The 22,137-nt window shown below is 41.8% G+C and overlaps 1 protein-coding gene across 4 annotated transcripts in view; it reads right to left on the reverse strand.

Annotated features, from left to right (window-relative positions):
* The window catches only part of SERGEF (secretion regulating guanine nucleotide exchange factor), a 228,210-nt gene that overhangs the window by 201,648 nt on the left and 4,425 nt on the right, over positions 1-22,137 (reverse strand). For all 4 annotated transcript variants that reach the window (XM_032641881.1, XM_032641882.1, XM_032641884.1 and 1 more), the window contains exons 3-8: positions 21,494-21,649; positions 20,425-20,519; positions 15,975-16,035; positions 11,333-11,446; positions 8,451-8,513; positions 4,076-4,234 (exon numbers count right to left, since the gene is read on the reverse strand). In XM_032641881.1, the coding sequence (XP_032497772.1) occupies positions 4,076-4,234; positions 8,451-8,513; positions 11,333-11,446; positions 15,975-16,035; positions 20,425-20,519; positions 21,494-21,649 (648 nt within the window). The remainder of the gene's footprint in view (positions 1-4,075; positions 4,235-8,450; positions 8,514-11,332; positions 11,447-15,974; positions 16,036-20,424; positions 20,520-21,493; positions 21,650-22,137) is intronic.

The raw sequence follows: 22,137 nt of genomic DNA on the forward strand, positions 1-22,137 counted from the left end.
AGAGGAACTGGCACAATCAGGAGGCTGGCAGAGCTGAGTCACACCTCGGCCTGTCTGACTTCAAAGCCACGCTTCTCTCTACCTTGCCATCTATTCATTCGTTCAGCAATTAGTTACTAATCATCTACTATGTGCCGGGCCTGTGCCAAGTGCTGGGGATATAGCCGTGAACAAAACAGACACTGTTCTCATGGAATTTACAGTCTAGACATTAAACAAATAAGAATGCAAATGGATGTATACAATCCATTTTGTAGGAAGAATACAGTTTCGTAGTATGTATACAATCCATTGAAGGGAGAATAGTGTGATCAGAGATTTTAACAGGAAAAATTACCTGTAAGGCCATGATGATCTTATATTGATAATATAAAAGAGCTACGTGCTGGCTGCATGTAAGTGAAAGACCTCAGGAAACTTTGCCTGTCAGACCTGGCCAGTTCATGAGCCTGAGGGGAGAAGCTGGTGTGTCTCAAGCCCTGCACAGACCCTGCCGAAATAGAAGCCTTTCTAAAAGCAACTGCTAACTCCTTAATGTACGCACACATCCCAAGCACGGGCACCCCCTGTACAGGTATGTACAGCATTTTACAGTTAGTTAGGATCTTTCACACAGATTCATTCATTTGAAACTCACAGCAGCTGTCTGTAGAATGGAGGTAGGTTTTAATACCCTGCATGAGAGAGGAGGAAATTGAGGCCTAGACAGGTGAAGTGACTCAACTAAGGTCACCCAACTAAGAAGGCACACAGATCCACCACCCAGTTCTCACTAGAATCACTTTGGGCCAGGAACTCATGAATCTCAGAGGAGGCAGCTGCAGGTCACCGAGCCTGGATAAAGTCACACAGGAGTCCCATGAAGCTCCCGAAAACAATGATCGGGGACATTAAGCAGCTTGGGAAAGGCTTCTTGAATGCAGCTCCACCAGTCTGAGACACAGGTACCTTGCCAGCTTTCCCAGATTAGAACAGGTTCTCTTGGACTCTTTCCAAGTGCCTCTAATGGAGAAAAGTATTTTTCCATCACAAGCACTGCAGGTAGGCACCAGACTCCTGAAGAGGGAGGACAGAGACTGCATCCCAGATTCCCACATAGACGAACTAAAGTAATCTTGATATCATGTGAACTGCCCTCGCTAAGCACCTACCACTGGGGACGGCAGTCTTGGGCAGCATTTCTTGATCATGGTACCACTAACATTTAGGGCTGGGTATTTCTGTGTCGGGCTGGGGGGGCTGCCCTTGCATCATAGGACATTTAGCAGCATCCCTGGCCTCTACCAACTAGATGCCAGTAGCACGCCCACCCCCAGGTGTGACAACCAAATATGGCTCCAGACACTGCAAACGTCCCCCAAGGAACAAAGTTGGTGTAGGGATTATGAGAAGGGAGAAAGCACAGTCTACTCCCCGTCTCCATCCTAACCCAGCCCAGCCCACCTTACTGGACGCATCTATGGTCACTGCACATAAGCTGTTTTTAATCAATAATACACCCCTAACGTCTTCCAGAACGAGACTGGGGGCAGCCTCTGTGCTGATGTGGCTGCGGGTAGGTCCCAGGAACAACTCTCCACTGGAGCTTATGAAAACAACTAGAGTCAAATAACTCCTTGGCCCAGTAATGAGCTGATTTGACCCTGTGAGCAAATCTTGTTCCCATTAAAATGAGCAACTGGGTCTGATTAAACTGGAAGCCCTGGCTGTTTCTTCTCAATGACACTGCGCCAGGGCAAAGGCTTCCACAGCTACTAGGAGGAGGGCAAAACTGGTGAACCAAACAGCAGGAGACTCTCTTCTACCCAAAACTCAGCACAACAGCCAGGACGCTCAAACATCCCAGCGTTTAACCACTCTGGACTCAGGAGAAAGGGGAAAATAACAAAGTGCATAAACAAGAGATCTGAATTAACAAGTTAATCAAACAGCTGAAACATTACCCAAAGATCACGCTCTCAAGTGGAGGTGGAGACCTGAAGCTGAGCCCCAGAGCAGCTGGGGTGACTCAGACAGTGTCAGGGACATAGGTTCCGACCTCCCACCCTGAGTGCTGGGCTGTTGGCCCAGACATGGAAATCAGCATGAGTTACAGTGCTGCAAAGCTAGAATCAAAGCAGCAACATCTTTATGTCTTTCATTAGTCAGCTGCCTAACCAGTTAACGGATTTACTGACAGACTCAACTAAACCCACTATGGTTTGGTAGTAAGTGTATTTTACTGCACTGCAATTCTTTGAAGACTGACTAAGCATGAAACACCTACCTGTTAACACCCAGTGACTCAGACTACTGCTAGTGTCTGTGCCATTCCTGCACACTGACTTAGCTCCACTGCTGCACTGAAATCTGATAACAGGTCTGTCTCCCCTAGTGACAGTGGGCTTCTTGAGGGCAGGATTAGGATCTAGTACAAGGCATGGTACATAAACAGATCCTCACCATCTGTATGATGGACAGATGGATGATAAAGTCTTCTGTTTCTGTACTCTTAGACTTAAGCCTGTCCACACATTGCAGTGGGAGGGCACGGCCCACATCTTTTCTGTTCCTTCAAGGCTTAGCACACTGCTCAAAAGGTTCACAATAAACAAGAACCGATTTGGTTGGACTCTTGAATCCAAAGAGACAAACTGAAGCCTTCTGATCATGGACCAGCGAGTCCAAGGAAAGAAGAAATCCTCGCAGTCTACCCTGCCTCCTATGCATTTGAATATGTTTCGTCTCTTTTAACTAGAAACAGTTTACTGTAGGCAATGAAAACTTTCTCTGCTAGGCACTGGAGATACAGACGTGAGCAAGATGAACATGGTGCCTCCTATCACAGAACTCACTGTCTGGAGGAGAAGAGAGAGAGTAACAATTATACAAATAAGCGGCTATTATGCTCAGGGTCTCTTTAAGAAAAATTTCTGTCGATGGTCCCAATCTTCAAGCAGTCTGGACTTCTTTGAGGAAAGTCATGATTTTCCTCCAAATGAATGACATAATTAGACCATCCTCTGAAGCGGTAAATATGGAAAGTTTATTATACGCCTTTGTTATATAGGCCTCTGTACCAAAACAATCTTAAAAAAAATTTTAAGAACCAATTAAAAGCACCATGGATATAAATACTCATAAGTCTATGTGTTCAAACGTGTAGTATGTGTGACTTACCCAGGATAACTGAAGCTGACCTGAAAACCTACAAAAGTATTGGATTAAGTCACCAGGTATTTGGAAGTCTACAGATCTGTGTGTCACTAACGAGCAGGCCAAGAGCAGGCAAGAGGACTCCTGAGAACCCCTGAGGTTCAGAAGGCCTTGACACGATAATGGTTCTTAAGAATTACAAACTGCTGGTCTGGGAAATTGTGTCAGTCAGCAAGAGCTCTAGGAAGGCTGGGAAGAAGGGAGGCCATGAAAAAACAAACCCCGAGAACAGTGTCAGGAATATGAAGATCAGGCAAGGAGAACTGCCCTAAGATGAGAAATCAACGAAGATATTATCAAGAAAATATAAAGATGCCAAAAGCTGGATGGCATGGCATGGCCTGGTAAGGTAACATCTGAAGGAATATGTGGGATGCTTGAATCAATGTACAAAGTTTGTTAGGGTTAATAAAAATTTAAATCAAAATACCATGCCAGCTATGACTCAAAGTAATGCTTTTGCCTCAATCTTAAAATATTTAACTTAATAGTTTCTGACACCTTTAATTTAGACTCAAGTGAAAATGCAAATACAGTCATCCCTTTAGCTATGACAAGGCAAAGACTCCCCAACAACCTGGACAAATTTCTAGGTGATGTTTGTTGCAGTGGGTTCCTTCACAAAACCTCATGGACTCTTAGGGCCAGAAGGAGTTAACCTAAGCCAGCTTTGCCTTTTTGCGTGTAAACCTGTGATCCAGAGAGGAAAAGCCACATATCTGGCTGATTGCAGAACTAGACCCCAGGTCCTTCCCTTCCCAACCCTTAAAGCTTTTCATCAGTAAAAACCAAACTACCTAATCCCACCAAGCATTCATAGCTACTTAGACAGCTGTCCCCCAGCTGCTCTTCCCAATCACAAACTCTCTGCCACTCTCACCTGTCTGAGCAACCAGGTGTGTCCACCCATTCCAGACAGCAGCGATCTTTTCATTCTGAAAACAATGTGCTTCTATCTTCTGGGGCACAGGAAGGAAAGCAGCATGGGAAGCCAGTTGCCCATGCTTGTTGCTTCCCCAAACAAACAGCTCTCCTGCATCTTAAACAAACAAAAGGGGGACAAAAGAGGTGAAGGAACATTAGTCCAAAATGATGGAAAATAACCCGTTTGAAAAAAAAAAAAAGTGGTTAAAAGAAGTTGTATTACTCTTAATCCTACAATGTTGAATAGAGCAAAACAAGATACCAAATTCATGTATAGCATAATTATACACAAGATTTTTTAAAATTCTTTAAATAGGAAAAAAGGCCAAATGGTCTTAGCTGTTTGTCAAGGAATAGGAACGTGAATTTTTTTCATTAATTCATTCAGCCAAATATTTGTTCAACATCTACCACATGCAAGACATATGTTTCTCTATTTCCTACATTTTTAAAATAAACGCTTGCATTACCTTTTGTTAGGAAAAATATATATTAGCTTTTTTAAATAACAGGTTAAAAGATAAATTGTTTAAAGCTTAAACTTTATAAACATAAGATGATTTCACTACATGCCCTGTCCAGAAGAAAATATAATGTTATCATATCACATCCACATAGCATTTAAGCTCATTTGAACCTCACAATAATCCTGTGATATAAGCAGGAATGCGACTGACTGACACTGTGATTTAATAGAAAAAGAACAATTTCAGAGTCAAGTGATTCTGGCTTCTATTCTTGGATCTGCTAACTAGCTACTGACCTTGGACAAACCACTTCCTCTCCAAGCCTTAGTTTCACCAGCTGAAGACTGGAGGGGAGGGCGGTTGGTCAAGAAGGGCAGACGATATAACTGATGACACTGTTAACAGGAGAGACTTGTGGGTGACGGCAGCAAACCAGAGGGCACATGCTTGTCCAAAAGGCATTCACATTCACCAAATGTTTAACTGGAAGTCAAACAAAATGGGGCCATAGACCATAATTTGGCTTATAAATCTATAGTTTGTGACTCCTTGGATGATTTCTAAGCACTTTCCCAACCCTAACATTCCAAGGTTCTACACCGCACAGTAAGCACATGGCACACACATGTGGCTACTGAACACTTGAAATGTGGCTAGTCCAAATGAGACATGTTGAAGACAAACAAAGCACAATGGATTGTAAAGACGTAGTGCAAAAAAACCCAAAAGGAGTGTGCCTCATTAATAAGTTTCATACTGATTACATATTGAAATAATATTGTGGATATACTGGGTTAAGTAAAATAAATTATTAAAATTAATTCACCTTTTTCTTTTTACTTTTTGCAATACGGCTCACATTATATTTCTCCTAGACAGCACTCTTCTAGAAGATAAATTAACCAAGGCTCGGAGATGTTAAGTGACTTTCAAGATCACATAGCTAATAAGGGATCAAGTGGGACCAGAAGCCAGGTTTCTTGCTTCCACAGCATTCTGTGACCTCCCAGTAAAGGTTTACAGTATTGCTTGCCCTGAGGCAGTCTGGTCTATTCTCCAAAACTGATCAGAAGCCAAACAGTATCATTAAAGGATATTAGACCAAGATTCCGGCTTCAAGTCCCAAATCTGCTACTGGATCACTCTGTGACACGGGGCACATCACTTCACATTCTGGGTCTCTGTTTCATAGAGTCTGAGGGTCTATAAATCAGAGGAGCCTTTTTGTCACCCAGGTGACCTTGCAGCGCTGACATTCTGCAGTGCTATACAACGAATATGGTATATTTCGTGCCTAGAGAGAGGGCAACCTCCCTGGACCTCATCAGGGTGTATGAAGTATGAGGATCCTTTACAAGAGGGCAGAGGACCCCTCAGCAAAGCTTCAACCCATTAAATGGAGTGCTTAGCTACCAAGGTACCACTGACAATGAGCCTGCGTCTGTAATAAGCCTTCATTTATCTTAGTAAGTCTAAACCATCTTTTTTGCAAAGACGAACTGTCTTCCACAGTAATGTAATGCGGATCATTACACTGTTGCATCAGCAGGCAAAACTAAATTCTGCTGCAATGTCAAATAGTTACATAATCTACAACTCCAGAGAGAAGGTCTAAAGAACACTGAACAAAATCCAATGTGTAACAGCTTGAACTAGACCAGGAAAGACGGATATTAATCTTGACCCTTTTTAATTCACTTTCACAATATCCAAAACCAATTCGCTTTGTGAATATACTTTAAAAATCACTAAACTGCACACTTTAAAGGAGTGAATTTCATATATGAATTATATCACAATAAAAAATGCAACATCTATGTTTTAAAAACACCATAGTAAAAATGCTCCACATATGAAATAAAAAATAGCTTTACTGATTACAAGAGTTTTTAAGAAATTGATGTTAGCACGCAACTAGAAGAATCTCTAGGTTTACAAAATACCAGCCATTTCAAATGAATTAGAACAGAGTAGAAATCTCTCAGGACTTCCCTGGTGGTCCAGTGGTTAAGACTCCGTGCTCCCAACGCAGGGGGCATGGGTTTGATCCCTGGTCGGAGAAGATCCCACATGCCGCATGGCATGGCAGAAAAAAAATAAAAGAAACCTCTCTTAGTCTGTTCTTATTCTCAGAAAAGAATGCCTTCCTCCAATGCTAGTGAGGACTGTGAGGGATGAACTAGTCACTTCTTGTCCTGCGGCCTTCTGCCCCCCTCCCCATAAAAGGGGAGGTGGGACCACATGCCCAGAGGAGTCCCTTAGAGCTGGCATTCTTTTTTTTTTTTTTTTTTAATAAATGTATTTATTTATTTTTGGCTGCATTGGGTCTTCGTCACCACACGCGGGCCCTCTCTAGTTGTGGCGAGGGGGCTTCTCACTGCGGTGGCCTCTCCTGCCGCGAAGCACGGGCTCCAGGCGCACGGGCTTCAGTAGCTGTGGCTCACGGGCTCCAGAGCGCAGGCTCAGCAGTTGTGGCGCACGGGCTCAGCCACTCCGCAGCATGTGGGATCTTCCCGGACCAGGGCCCGAACCCATGTTCCCTGCACTGGCAGGCGGACTCCCAACCACTGAGCCACCAGGGAAGCCCTGACATTCATTTTAACTCAACTCTTTTAACACATCTATAAATCTACTTAACATGAGACACAGGCTAAAAGCAGCTAGTTCTTTCATTAGTTAGTTGTTTTTAATTCATTAAATATCAAATTATCTGTAGTTCAGAATCTGTTAAGTATTTAAAATCTCACATTACGGCTCTTGTGCTTTGGAAACAGTAACAGTTGGACTGCATTACAAATTTGATGTTGAAGAATGCATGCCTCCATTAATTTACAGATACTGTGTACACATCTTAATTTCCACATGAAACACTGGAAACACTGTGTATGAAAGTCATTTCCCTTTGCTTAAAATATGTAATGCATTCAACTCTGGGTGAGAGGTCTTACCAACATAAATCTCTCGGAGCTAGAGTATCCAGTCTACCAGCAGGGGTCAGGGCAATCTGGGCTTTGAAAAAAACCATTAGGAGAGATGGATAACCTTCACTTTCAAGAAAATGCTGCATTATCACTAGAAAGTTTATACTATATTGGCTGGGTGTGTCAAATGGATGGATGGACAGATACATGGCCAAGACAGAGAGATATACACACTGTGTGAGAGAAAAAAGACTAGATAGACAGATTAAAGAGACGGAATAGAGAGATCAACTAGAGAAAAACATAAAAATATAAAATAGATTACAGAAACATATACACAACTAGACTTAGAGATTATGGAGACAGGTTAGACAGGAAGACACTAAGATGGAAGATAAATAAAAATAGAGATGTATAGTTAAATAAAATAGAGTAGATAAATAGAGAGAGCAGACAGGGTGACAGATAAATGGAGAAGAAAGATATAGGTAGATAAAATAGGTTAGTCTGAGATTACACAGCTAGAGAAAATAGACAGCTAGAGAGCTTAGTTATATTAGACATCAAAATAGATTAGGTGGATAAGATAACAACATATTATACATAAGTTTACTGTTGGTTATATGATGTGACAATCGCAATTACCCTAAAGGAAGATACTTTTATCCCTATTGTACAGCTAAGAAAACAAACTCAGAGGAAAGGCAGTGAGCCTCTGTTTCACATGAGTGTTTTACCTGTATTATGATATGTAATTCTCAAAACTATCCACAAAGTACTTTATAGAAGAGGAAATGGTCTCAGGAAGGTAAAACGACTTGCCTAAGATCATACCAGTGGTGGCATCAGAATTCTGACTCCAAAGTCTATGGTTTTCCCTCTGTACCCCAATAGCATCACTTGAGGCAGAAACACCCAGAATTCTGAATGGCATGTTACCTACCTGTCAGTGAAGCTGAGTGGTCTGAGCCAGCAAGAACACATACTGCTTGAGAATTCTCTAGGCCTACAAAAAAAAAAAATTCTTTTGAAATCACATTTGTAACAGAACAAATTGGGCACAGGAGGCCCATAGGCAGTGACCACAGCACCTGGAGAGAAACTCTCAGCCAGTGCAGGAAGGTCTGAGTCAGCGGCACTGGCCCAGAAGATGGCTGGCATGGTAGGGAGACTGCTTATATCCAGGAGGTTGAACAAATAAATAAATATTTTGAGGATAAAGGAGTCAGATTTCTCACTATCAGAAAGGAGAAGAAAGGTACAGATATGAAAAGGTTAAAGGCTAGAATTGACCATGTGATACTGCATTGTAATTGAAGTCAGTGTAGACTTGCGGTTTCTATTAGAGATAAACAGACATAGGTGTACATATGTATAAACGTGTGTGTACATGTATATTTCCTAGCTCTGTCCACGGAGTGGGCCTAGAAGCAATGACATCTCATACATTCAGCTGCTATCACATGCAGACACTGAAACACAAGCCCAGGCCTCCTAACAACACACAGGCAGAGCTAGAATTTGAACTTGCCTCCCATATCCAAATCTAGCACTTTTCCACCCATAAACACACTGCCTTCAACAACAGTGTAAACCCTAATCAACTCTGCTCGATGCTGTGGTCACCTGGTCTGGCATGCAGAGAAATGGGAGTCCTATTCTGTAACTCTTTCTTCTTACACTTCTGTTCAATTTACTAGTGTCTTAATAAAATGCCCCTCATGCCTTCAAGTATCCTGTGGAATGACAAAGGGACAAAGAAGATGTTTCTGCCACTTTCACCAGAGAGGAAGCACTGGTCTCCTAGTGGCCGGGTCGGGAGAGGACATCCAGGGTTCCAGCTCCAGAACAGATGGCAATGAGGTGAAGAGGGGACAAGGAAAAATGAAAGACTTTGAGGGCAGGAAGCTGATATCTTCTCTAACATCTCATCAGAAAATTCCCCCAGGTTAACTCTGAATCCAAGCTGTGCCCCAAGCAGATCCCAACCAGGTCATTTAAATCAAATCAAATAAAAACACTTCTGATTCCTTTTAGATACAAAACCTGTGCTAAAACAGACAGTAGACATAATCCCTACCCTTAAAAAGCTCATCATCTTTGGCATTTGGGAAAACATGTAAACAGCTCATAACAATACAATACGTTGTGCTATCCATGCACATAAAGAAAATGCGGACTTCCCTGGTGGCGCAGTGGTTAAGAATCTGCCTGCCAATGCAGGGGACACAGGTTCGATCCCTGGTCTGGGGAAGATCCCACATGCCGCAGAGCTACTAAGCCTGTGTGCCACAACTACTGAGCCTGCGCTCTAGAGCCCATGAGCCACAACTACTGAGCCCACGTGCCATAACTACTGAAGCTCGCATGCCTAGAGCCCATGCTCCACAACAAGAGGGGCCACTGCAATGAGAAGCCTGCGCACCACAACGAAGAGTAGCCCCTGCTCGCCGCAACTAGAGAAAGCCTGCGCGCAGCAACGAAGACCCATAAATAAATAAATCTATTAAAAAAAAAAAAAGAAAATGCAATGGAGGTGAGAAGAAGGAAGAGTCTTTCCTGAGAAAGCTGTAGCTGAGCTAGGACCTGAAAAATGATCAGGATTTTCCCAAGGGGAAGAGGAAGGAAAAGGCATCCTGGGAAGAGGTAACAGTCTGCCCACAGGCACAGAGGAATAAGAACACAGCGCATGCCCAGGAAGCAGTGAATACCTTTGTGAGGCAGGAAAGATGTTTGGGAAGTATGAGTTTATATTACAAATGCTTTCAATGTGAAGTAGACTGTCCTGTGTTCAGTGGCCCCTTCTCCATCTCTAAGAGAACCCTCCCCAACTCAACACATGGGCTTCAGGGCGCTAACCTCACCCCTGCAACAGGGGAAAGCCTCAGGGACTTAAGAGAATCAGAATGATCCCAACAACTTGTACGACACTCCCACTGCAGCTCACCCTTCCCTTTTCTCTCCCCACTTCCTACTGCCCTCAAAAATCCCTCCATTATTCTGAGCTAGAGGAGAGTAGAGGTTTCCTGACAGGTTTTTCCTACAGCTAACCCTCAGTAAACTGGGTCACAAAGTCAGAGCAAGAGAGGAAGAGGAGGAGGAGGTGGAGACATGGTGCTACAAACAGAGAGATAAAGGACCACGAAGAGAGTGTAGAGCAGGCAGAGAGAGAGAGACAGAGAAAGAAAGTCCTAGAGACCAAGAGTCCTGTGGGCTGCACCCTTCCTACCTACTCCTCGTGTGCCCATGAAGAGAGATTTCCCTCGGGGAACGCTCCTAGCCCCTCTCTCCACATCCTCACTCGCTCCTGCTTTCGTTTTGGGAGAAGGAGCTGGGCAGGCAGGCACATTCCTTGTGGGTTCTCCTTCTGGGATGTGCCTGCCTGCAGAGGGCACCTCCTCCGTGGTCTCAGCGGCACCACGAGCTTAGCAGGACTGAATGCATACAGCTGCTCCAGTGCCTGGTGGGTAAATTCAATCTGGGATTCAGAACCTGGAGGCTCACTATTGCTACACGTTATTTCCAAACACCTAAGCCATGTCTTCCAACCTAACTTGTAACAGCTCTAGAGTTACCATTTTGATTTCCACCCACCTGACTCGCACCTACTTCTCAATGGGTTCCAAACTCTGGCAGCAAAGAGGAGTACTTTTACTGGGCCCACAAAAATTCCAGCAAATTAATAGACCAACCAACGGAGAGAGTTAAGACAGAGAGACCAAGAAATAGCAAACGCAGAACTCCATTTACCCATTTTCTGCATGCCTGTGTCTCCATTTCCAAACAAAGAATAAATACAAGATTCAGAAGAAGTAAGGACCTTACCTGTCACTCTGCTTGGTTCCTTTGCTGTCAAAAACAGTGGGAGAGTCTGCCCAGGGCACAACCGCCGTCCAGATGATGCCAAACCAGTTCCCCACTGGAACACCATGCCACTAGCTTCCCAGCAGAGCAGGAGAGAAAAAAGAAAATCTTTATCTGGATTAAGACCAGATTGCTCTTTGAACCTCAATGCCATGAGAGATTCCCAATTCATGCTCAGTTAACATGCATATTATGGAAAAGCTTATTGCCTCAAGAGGCCCTATGGCTGGTCATAGGGATTACCACCAAGTCAATCACAAATCCAATCTTCAGGGCAATCTAAGACCATCAAAGGAAATTCCAACATAGTAAAACTCCCTCCAGAAAGTTCTAGGACACTCCTCCAGAGTCAAATTACTGGAATGGCATTTTTTTCATGATTAACTTGAAAGGACAACTGAGACTCCAGATCGAGCAGGAAAGAACCTTGAAACTTACCACGTCCATTCCTCACATTTACTGCATGAGAAACTGAGGCCCTGTAGAGGAGCTGTGATTTGTCCAAGGTCATACGGGGAGCTAGTAGCAGAGAAAACACCAGGACTTAACTCTCCTACACCTAATGTAGTGTCTTTTCTACTACACCAAGATGAATTCAAAGATTCCTAATCATCAAATAAATACATATTTACGACTGCAAGATAGCTTCTTAATAGCCACTACTTCAATGGAATGGCCTTTTATTTCCATATTCACTGACTCTAATTCATGTACCCATGTTCTGAACCTCATACAAATGCATAGATGAAATATTGTATATTTTGTCTACAGTCAGATGTGTGTAACTAGGATTCACTATCCAACAGCAACATTAAGGTACTGCTCCTCCAGAAGTATCCTATACCCAATGGTCCTTTAGGCTGTAAACAGACAAGCATGCTTTGTGAAATATAAGTGATGATGATTGAGTACAATGTGAGCAAAACACAGTATTGAAATAAAACAAAACTTACCATCTCTTCAACAAATAAATTGCAAGAGGATAAAAAGAGAGAAAAGGTACATAAAGATTAAAAGAGACTGGAGATGCCTGATAAAGGATTAATATTTAAAATATACACTGATCTCCTAAAACTCAACAACAACAACAAAAATTCAAAAATGAGCAAAGGACTTGAAAAGACTTTTCTCCAAAGAAAATATACAAATGGCCAATAAGCACATAAAAAGATGCTCAACATCACTAGTCATTAGGGAAATATAATCAAAACTTTACACTCATTAGGATGACTACTATTAAAAAAAAGAAGAAGAAAATAACATGGGTTGGCAAGGATGTGAAGAAACCTGAAACCTTGTGACTACTGGTGGGAATGTAAAATGGTATAGCCACTATGGAAAACAGTATGGCAATTCCCCCCAAAATTAAAAATAGAATTACTATATGACCCAGCAGTCCTACTTCTGGGTACACATCCTAAAGAACTGAAAGCAAGATCTCAAAGTGATATTTGTATACCCATGTTCATAGCAGTATTATTCACAATAGCTAAAATGTGGTCACAACCCAAGTGTCTATCAATAGAAGAATGGATAAGCAAAATGTGGTATACACATACAGTGGAATATCATTAAGTCTTAAAAAGGAAGGAAATTCTGACATTTGCTACAACATGAATAGACCTTGAGGATATTATGTTGAGTGAAATAAGCCACAAAAAGACAAAGACTGTATGATTCCACTTATATGAGGTACCTGTATGCGTGGCCAAAATCATGGAAATAGACAGTAGAATGGTGGTTGCCAGGGACTGGGAGAAGGGGGAATGGGGAGTTATTGTTTAATCGGTATAGAGTTTCAGTTTTGCAAGATGAGAAAAGTTCTGGAGACAGATTTTCGTAATAGTTGCACAATAATGTGAATGCACTTAATCCCACTCAACTGTACATTTAAAAATGGGTAAGATGATAAATTTTATGTGTATTTTATCACAGTAAAAAACTAAAAGGAATAAATAAACTTTAAAAAAGAGAGAAAGAGACTTGAGATACATATCAACCAATTGCAATGATAAACCTAATTTGGATCCTGATTCAAACAAACCATAAAAAAATATTTTTGAGATAATCAGGGCAATTTAAATACTGACTAGATGCTTGATGAAATTACAGAATTACTGATAATTTTTTGTAAGTATGATGATGGTATTTTGGGGTAATGTTTTCAGAAAAATTCCTTATCTTTTAGAGATGTGGGCAGAAATAGTTACAGATTAAGTGGGGGAGGGGAGGACTTACAATTAAATTAATCAAACACATAATGGGAACTGTGCTGCTTTGTTAACTGGACAAAAATGTACACATAAGACTAGCAATCACAAAATGTTGGTAGGAAAGGGGCAAGGAAACCAATGACAGGCAATTCTTTGGTCCTTCTAATTTCTAAGAGAAGAAGCTGCTTATAAAAGCATAATCACTACCATACAACACAGTAATCACACTCCTGGTCATTTATCCCAGAGAAATGAAAATTTATGTTCACAGAAAAGCTTGTCCACAAATGATTATAGCTCTATTCTTAATAGCTAAAAACCAGAAACAACCAAATGTCCTTCAATGGGTGACTGGTTAAACAAACCGTGGTTGTTATAGACTGAATTGTGTTCCCTGTAAATTCATATATTGAAGTCCTAAACTCCAGTGTAACTGTATTTGGAGATAGGGCCTATAGGAGGTGATAAAAGTTAAATGGGTCATAATAGTGAGGCCTTAATCTGACAGAACTGGTGTCCTTTTAAAAAGAGGAAGAGACGCTGGAGATCTCTCTCTCTTTCCATGCGTGCATAGAGGAAGAACCGTGTGAAGAGACAGCAAGAAGGCAGCATCTACAAGCCAGGAAGAGAAGCCAACCCTCATGGTATCTTGGCCTTGGACTTCTAGCCTCCTGAACTGTGAGAAAATAAATTCCTGTTGTTTAAGCCACCCACTCTGTGGCATTTTGTTACGGCAGCCCCAGCAAACTAATACAGTGGTACCTCTATACCATGGAATATTAGTAATAAAAAGGAACAAATTATTCATACTCCCAACTTGGATGAATCTCCAGGGAATCATGCTGAGCAAAAAAGCCAACCCCTAAAGGCTAAATACTGTATGATACCATTTATATAACATTCTAAAAATGACAACATTACTGTGGGAGAACGAAAGAGCTAAGTGGTGAGAGTAGGTAGGAAGTGGGTGTGGCTACAAAAGAGCCATAAGAGGGATCCTTGTGATGGAACTGTTCTGTATCTTGACTGTGTCAAGACATCCTGGTTGTGCTATTACACTATACTTTCACAAGATGTTACCACTGAGAGAAACTGGGCAAAGAGTGAGCGTGATCTGTTTCATTTCTTACAACCGCACGTGAATCTACAATTACCTTAAAATAAAAAGCTTCGTTTTTCAAAAAGTATAATCACGCTAAGCCCCAAGTGACCACCAGCACCATGATGCACCGAATTCTTCCTCGCCTCCACTCTTCTCCCCATTCCACAACTGGACTCACCAACGCTTGAGCCTCGGCTGCCATAGCCAGTTTGGGCTGTCCTTCAGCCCAAAGAAGTGGGAACGGAAAACAGAAAAATGAGCAAGAGAGAAAAAAGGGTCACTGCCTCCTCCACTTTCCACCCTCAATCTCACACACGCCGTCAGCCCTATGTGCATCACCCTCTCACAGTACAGGAGACAAGCTCACTTGAAGCATTCAAATTAATAAACATTTACATCCACTAGGAAAGTAATGCAGTTCATGGCAAAGAATGTGGGTCTTGGAATCCAGCCCGTCCTAGACTCTGATCCCAGCTCGCCTTTTATTTCCTAACTCCCTGTGTAACTATAGACAAACACTTTAGCCTCTCTGGACCTCAGTTTCTTCATATGTAAGACGTATAAACTACCATGTATAAAATAAATAAGCCATAAGAATATATTATACAGGAAATATGGCCAATATTTTCTAACAACTATAAATGGAGTATAATCTTTAAAAACTGTGAATCACTATGTTGTACACCTAAAACTTAACATAATATTGTAAATTGGGCTTCCCTGGTGGCACAGTGGTTGAGAGTCCACCTGCCGATGCAGGGGACACGGGTTCGTGCCCCGGTCCGGGAAGATCCCACACGCCGTGGAGCAGCTGGGCCCGTGAGCCATGGCCGCTGAGCCTGTGCGTCCAGAGCCTGTGCTCCGCAACGGGAGAGGCCACAAAGTGAGAGGCCCGCGTACCGCAAAAAATAAATAAATAAATAAATAAATAAATAAATAAATATATATATATATATATATATATATATATATAGTAAATCAACTATACCTCAATACAAAAAATTTTTAACTCACATCACTGCATGCCTATGAGGATTAAATGAGGTACTAACTAAATCAAGAGAACCTAGCACCATGCCTAAGAACATAACAAAGAGCTAGACAACTTCATTTCCTTCCTCCCTACCTGCTAAAGGCTTTCCCACATGACTTCTGCCTTATGTCCCCTCCTTTTAATCAGACTGCAGCACAGCAGGACACTCTGAATTACTCGTTAAAGTTTATTTCTTCCAAATCTCCGTGTCTCCTTATTACATGCTTATCAAGAAAATAAAAGCAAAATGATCACCTGTTGCAGCTAAAGCATGCCTGAGTCCAGCAGCAATACTAACAACCTTCTCTCTCAGGGGCTGTCAAAACAAAGAAAAGGACGGCAATCTCAGAATTATCCATCTACAAAATTTTATGTAATTTATGCCCAAACACAACACAGCATGATCCTCATTATGTGTCTGATTGGTTTGGAGCTCCCAATTCCCAACATTTCCACTCATAAATGCCTCTGTATGTATCCCTAAAAGGCAAAATCTTTTTAAAATACCATATTACAATGCCACTCAGGGCTAGGAGGCACCTGCAAGGTCATCCAGTCCAGGGGTTAGCAAACATTTTCTGTAAAGGGACTGATAGTAAATATTTTAGTACATTATTTGACATGTAAATATTTAGTAAATTATTTGTAATTTACTAAATATTAAATATTTAGTAAATTAAATATTTAGTAAATTACATAGTAAATATTTAGTAAATTATTTGACATGGTTTCTGTCAAACTACTCAACTCTGCCATTGTAACATAAAAGCAACATACACAATAAATATATGAATGGGCATGGCTGTGTTCCAATAAAACTTTATTTACCAAGGGTTCTAGTGTGCTGACCTCTGATCTAGTCTAATTCCCATTCAATGCTAGAAACCTGTCTACAACACCCCACCAAGTGGTCATACAACCCCTGTCAAATACCTACTTCCAGTGACATGGGCTCACCACCTCCCCAGGTGCCTGCTCATCTTTGCACGGTTCCATCTGTCTCCTTAGGTGGTTCCATCTGTCTCCTTAGGTGGAACCAAACCTATCTGCCTACTGCTTCTGACAAGGCTTCCCAAACATTTGAAGACAGTTGTCATGTCCTAAGACACCTTGTGGTTCCCAAATTCTTTAAGACTCCGCCCTTCAAGATGTGCAGCTTAATTCCCCTCCCTTTCACTGTGGGCTGGGCTTAGTGACTTGCTTCTAATGAATAGGATAAGGAAGTGATAAGTGGCTCCAAGACTAGCTGATGAAAGGCATTGAGGCTTCTTGTTTGACCAGCCTGTCTCTCTCTCTCGCTCGCTCTCTCTCTCTCTCTCTCTCTCTCTCTCTCTCATCACTCTTCGGGGAAGTCAGACACCATGTCTAAACAGTCTTATAGAGAGGCCCATATGGCAAGGAACTAAAGCCTCCTGTCCATTAGAGAGCGTGGAAGTGGAACCAGCCCAGTTGAGCCTCCAGCAGACCTCATGCAGCCTGGCTGACATCTCGACTGCAAAGTCATGAGACCAGCTAAGCTGTTCCCAGATTCCTGACCCTCCAAAACTGTGAGATAATAAATGCTTGTTGCTTTAAGCTGGTGAATTTTGGGGTAACTTATTACACAGCTATAGATAACTAATACACATCTCTCCTTTAGGAAAAACATCCCCAATTCCATCAGCCATCACCTAGTTTCAAATTCCCTCCCCCTCTTGGTTTCTCTCCTCTATGCTCTGGTTACTCAGTCTCTCTCTCTTAAGGGACTGTATATGCACCAATCACAGCCCCTATGGGACCTTACCATATTTGCTTATTTACAGATCCACAGTGTCTTTCTAAATTTTAGAGTCCTCAAGGGCAGGGTCTGAGTCTTATTCACCTCAGTGCCCAGGGCCTAAGAACCAAACCCACACCAGGACACAACATCCTAGATGCAGTGTGACCAGCACAAAGAAGGACAGAGCTCTGGCCTCCCTTCTTCTGGAGACTATATTTCTATCAATTCAGCCCACAATCACATTAGCTTTGTGGAAGATCAAATCTTACTGCTCATACAATTTGAATATACCACCCTTAAATTTTTTTCTTTTAATTTTTTTTTTCCTTTTCAAAGCTAACTGAAGGGTTTTATATGCGGAGTCACTCTCTTCAAACCAACTTACCTCAATTCCTTCTTCTCCATCCCCACTACTGCTGCTTTCGTTTGGGGCAGGATCATCTCTCATCTGGATTATTAGCAAGAGTTTTCTGAGTAATCTTCCTTCAATCCACCCCCCACACTATCCCATGTGGCCCCTCTCTAACTCACTGTTCTTACCATTTATCAGACACTACCTCCCTGCCTGCCCGATCCCTACTGGCACTTCTACCACTTCTTTATATTCCAATCACACTAAACTGCTTGCAGTATCCCAAGCCCTCCTGTTTTATGCTCTATACCCTAGTTCACAAAGTTCCTTCTGTTTGTAATGTGCTTCTTTTGTACCTACTCTGCACGTCCTTCTATCCCAAGCCAGGGAAATTTCTACTCAACTTTCAAGATTCAGCATAAGTCTGTTCTCACCCCACCTTCCCCTAAAAAGAGTTCAGTACTCCCTTTTGAGGCTATACATGCATCTATCATAGTTCTAACATGGTAATGCATCTAGGTATTTCTGTATCTAACATGTACTACTAAACTACAGGCCCTCGAATGCTAGGGTTGGGTCTTACTCACCTTTGTCCCCCCTGCCTAAATACAGCACCTACACACAATAGTTGCTATTAAATAAATGAATGAATTTCTCTTATACTTCACTTTGGCACATTCCTCCCATTGTTCTATAAGATACAGTGTGTCAAAATGTTTTTACCTTCTGATTCTGTCATCCAACATATTTAACCATTGCTCCTCTCTGTCTTCTTTAACCATGTGACTTAAGCTAAATTAATTATAACTTATACATAGGTTCTTAAAAAGCTACCTATTTGCAACTAGAAGCTGTAGCACTTCTTACAACAGGGACTACAGAGTCTAGACTTCCATGCATACCATGTGCTACAGACTCAGTGTCTGTGTTCTTAGGAAATTCATGTTGAGACCTAATCCCCAACACATAATAGTATTTGGAGGTGGGTCCTTTGGAAGGTGAGTAGGTCATGAGAGCGGAGCCCTTATGAATGGGATTAATGCCCTTTTAAAAGAGACCCCAGAGAGAGCCATTCCCCTTCTGGTGGCGTGTAAGGACACAGAAAAAAGATGGCTGTCTATGAACCAGAAAGTGAGCCCTCACCAAATATCAAAAATGCCAATGCCTTTTGGACTTCCCACCCTCTGGAGCTGTGAAAATTAAATGTTTGCTGTTTAAGCCACCCAGTCCATAATATTTTTGTTAGAACAGCCCAAACCATGACCCCAAATAATACCCCACAATACCAGCAATTAGAATTCAGCAAAGTGATAGGAGCAGACCTAAGCTCTCTCCAGTGAAAACAGATCTCCCACTCTTAGTCACTGTTTAAGGAAATTAGATATGAGTGGAGCAGCTTAGGTGGTGAAACTCATTTTAGATTCCAGCATAATTCCTCTAACAGTTCGCTTACAATATAATCTTCACAAAAATGTGTACATTTTAAGTATGATGCAGTGAAAAGAGCTCTGAACTAAAACCAGGAGTGCTATCTTACACTTGTGCTGGCCAATATGGTAGCCTCTAACTACACATGGCTGTTGAACACTTGAAATGTGACTAGACTGAATTGAGATATACTCTAAGTAAAACATGTACACCAGAAAAAGTCTACATATAAATGAAAGAATATAAAATATCTCATTAATAAAGTTTTATACTGGTGACATATAAAATGAAATAATAATCGTTTGGCTACATTATAGTAGTTTAAAAGTTGTTAAAATTAATTTTACCATGTCATACCATGACTTGGGTGAAACTTAAAAACATCATGTGAAGTAAAAGAAGCCATCCACAAAAGGCTACATATTGTATGATTCCATTTATGTGAAATGCCCAGAATAGGCAAATCCACAGATACAGATTAGCAGTCATCAGGGGCTGGTGGGAGGGGAAAATGGCAGTTAACTGCTATTGGGTACGCAGTTTCTTTTGTGGTAATGAAAATGGTCTAAAATTAGATGATGGTGGTAGCTGCACATCTCTGTGAGTATACTAAAAACCACTGAAACATACATTTTTAAAGGGTAAATTTTATGGTATATGACTTATATCTCAATAAAGCTGTTATTTTAAAAATTAATTTCACCTTTTTTTTTTCCTTTTTTAAATGGCACTGCTAGACACTTTTAAGTTACATGTGTGGCTCACATGACATTCCCACTGGACAGTGCGGGCCTATGCCATCTGCCTCACTTAGTGTCTTTAGGCGAGTCAATTCCCACTGGACCTGTTTCTAACACAGTTTCCACTATGACGACTTTTAGAACTGTAAAATGTCATTAATGTCATTATAAGATATATTACTTTTATTGCTTGATTTCACAAAAAATTATAACATGTATGAGAGCTAACAGAGGCTTTTCACTCACAATGTCCATCCCTCCAACCTAATTTTTCCCAGGAGAACCTGAGTTTTTCAACTTAAATTCTAACTACCCCATGGGTTTTCAGGGACCCAGCCAGTCTTTTAGTCCAGGGAGGGATAACTGTGATACCTGGAGACACTTTCACAGTACACAGGCAAGCTCAATATTAGGGGCTGTCTTTACCTCAATGGCCTGGGGGACCACACATCTTCGAGGCCCATGAGGAATTCCTAATTGGCCAAAGGAATTGGATCCACATGATAGAACTTGACCATTTTCTGCAAAATAGAAATACTTGAATTGCAAATCTAAGAAGTAAGACATCTGTGACAAATGGGTAAATGCTGAAGGATGAGAAGAGCAAAAGGAATGAGAGGAGTGAGTGGGGCCCTGGGCTCCAGCACATTCAGTCCATACGCCCTGCTCTATCCCCCTAGGAACAAAAACAGTGGGCACTGGGCTAAGCGTTTTACACAGGCTATCCACTACACCACCTAATTAATGACAAGTGAGCTGTGGAGAATGCTTAGCCATGTGCCTAGTGTTGGGATGGAGGATACTTATCTCCCACTTTTCATATTTCCATGAGATGGAATTTCCATAATTTTAATATACTCCAGGCCTTTCTCCCTGCCCTTCCCCATTCTCACTGCTTTCTAGGGGAGGATGGGTAACCTAGCCAGTTGGTGAATTTGGGAGAAGGAACAGGACAGTATGGCTTTGGCACCTTCCTCTCAGGCACTCTGGGCTGACACATAGTAAGGGCTTCCCCTACAGGGGAGGCCTAGAGTTTGGGGAGTGGGTTTGGATCAGAGGAGTATTAGCAGAACGTCTTGGCCTGACAATTAACCTTGCCCTCCAATTTAGCCTTTATCAGTAAAAAGCTGATAATTTGATCTCTACCTGTCTGACTGCTCTGTGGTTGTCTCACAATTGATCCCAAATGTGAGCAAGAAACAGAGTGTTACCTACTGACTCCCTACAACTCTGACACAGGCCCACACTAAGTACTTCATAAATGAGAGCTATTGTTTAGATTCTAATAATTACAGTCCAGATTTTCCAGCCCTATCTCCTTTACTGTTAAAACCCTCCTTGCAAAATGCACCCTGCAACTTTGCTTGACAACCAGAGAGAACACTTGTGTGTGTTTTTAAATACAACGAGGATTTCATTTAATCAGGGCCCAACATCATGCTCTTCTCACCCAAAGCCTTTGTGGTGATAAAGATTTACCTAGGAGTACACTCACCTGTAAGTATAATGGTAAAATCCCAGCCACAGGCCACCTGTTGGATGGGACATCCAAGGAGGGATTTGCAGGGGGTAAAGTACAGGACATCCTCGGTGTGACCAAGCCCCAGTTGCCCATCTTTGTTCAGGCCACAGACAAAAAGGCTTCCTTCATCTGCAAAATATAAAGGTTTTAGTGGTAGTGTGAACAGGGGAAATTACAATTGCTAAGATGAGCAAAAGGATCTCATTAATTATTTGGAGTCATGGACCCAACTAACTTTTTTCCCACCCAAGTTAATAAGCCATGCATGTTAATGTGTTCTGGACCAAATGGCACAAGTCCAAGGGGCTCCAATCTAACATCTAAATGGAAACTCCAAGTCCTACAGCAGTGGCCAATCAATTACCAAATTGATCATCTGCCGTAACAATAAAAGCCAACGTTTATTCAGGATGCAGAATGTGCCAAGTACTCTTCTGAGGGCCTCAGGCGTGGGGCTGACTTATCCTTTAGGCACAGTGCCTGGGGCCCACCATACTTGTAGAAGCCCACAAAAATGTTTTAATCTAATTTTTTAATAAAAAAATATATGTAATAGGAATATATAATACTAAATCTAGCCTGGATTATATTAATCTTTATGTCAGTGCAGCTGTAAA

This window comes from Phocoena sinus, chromosome 8 (genome assembly GCF_008692025.1).
Source record: "Phocoena sinus isolate mPhoSin1 chromosome 8, mPhoSin1.pri, whole genome shotgun sequence".
Classification (NCBI taxonomy): Eukaryota; Metazoa; Chordata; class Mammalia; order Artiodactyla; family Phocoenidae; genus Phocoena; species Phocoena sinus.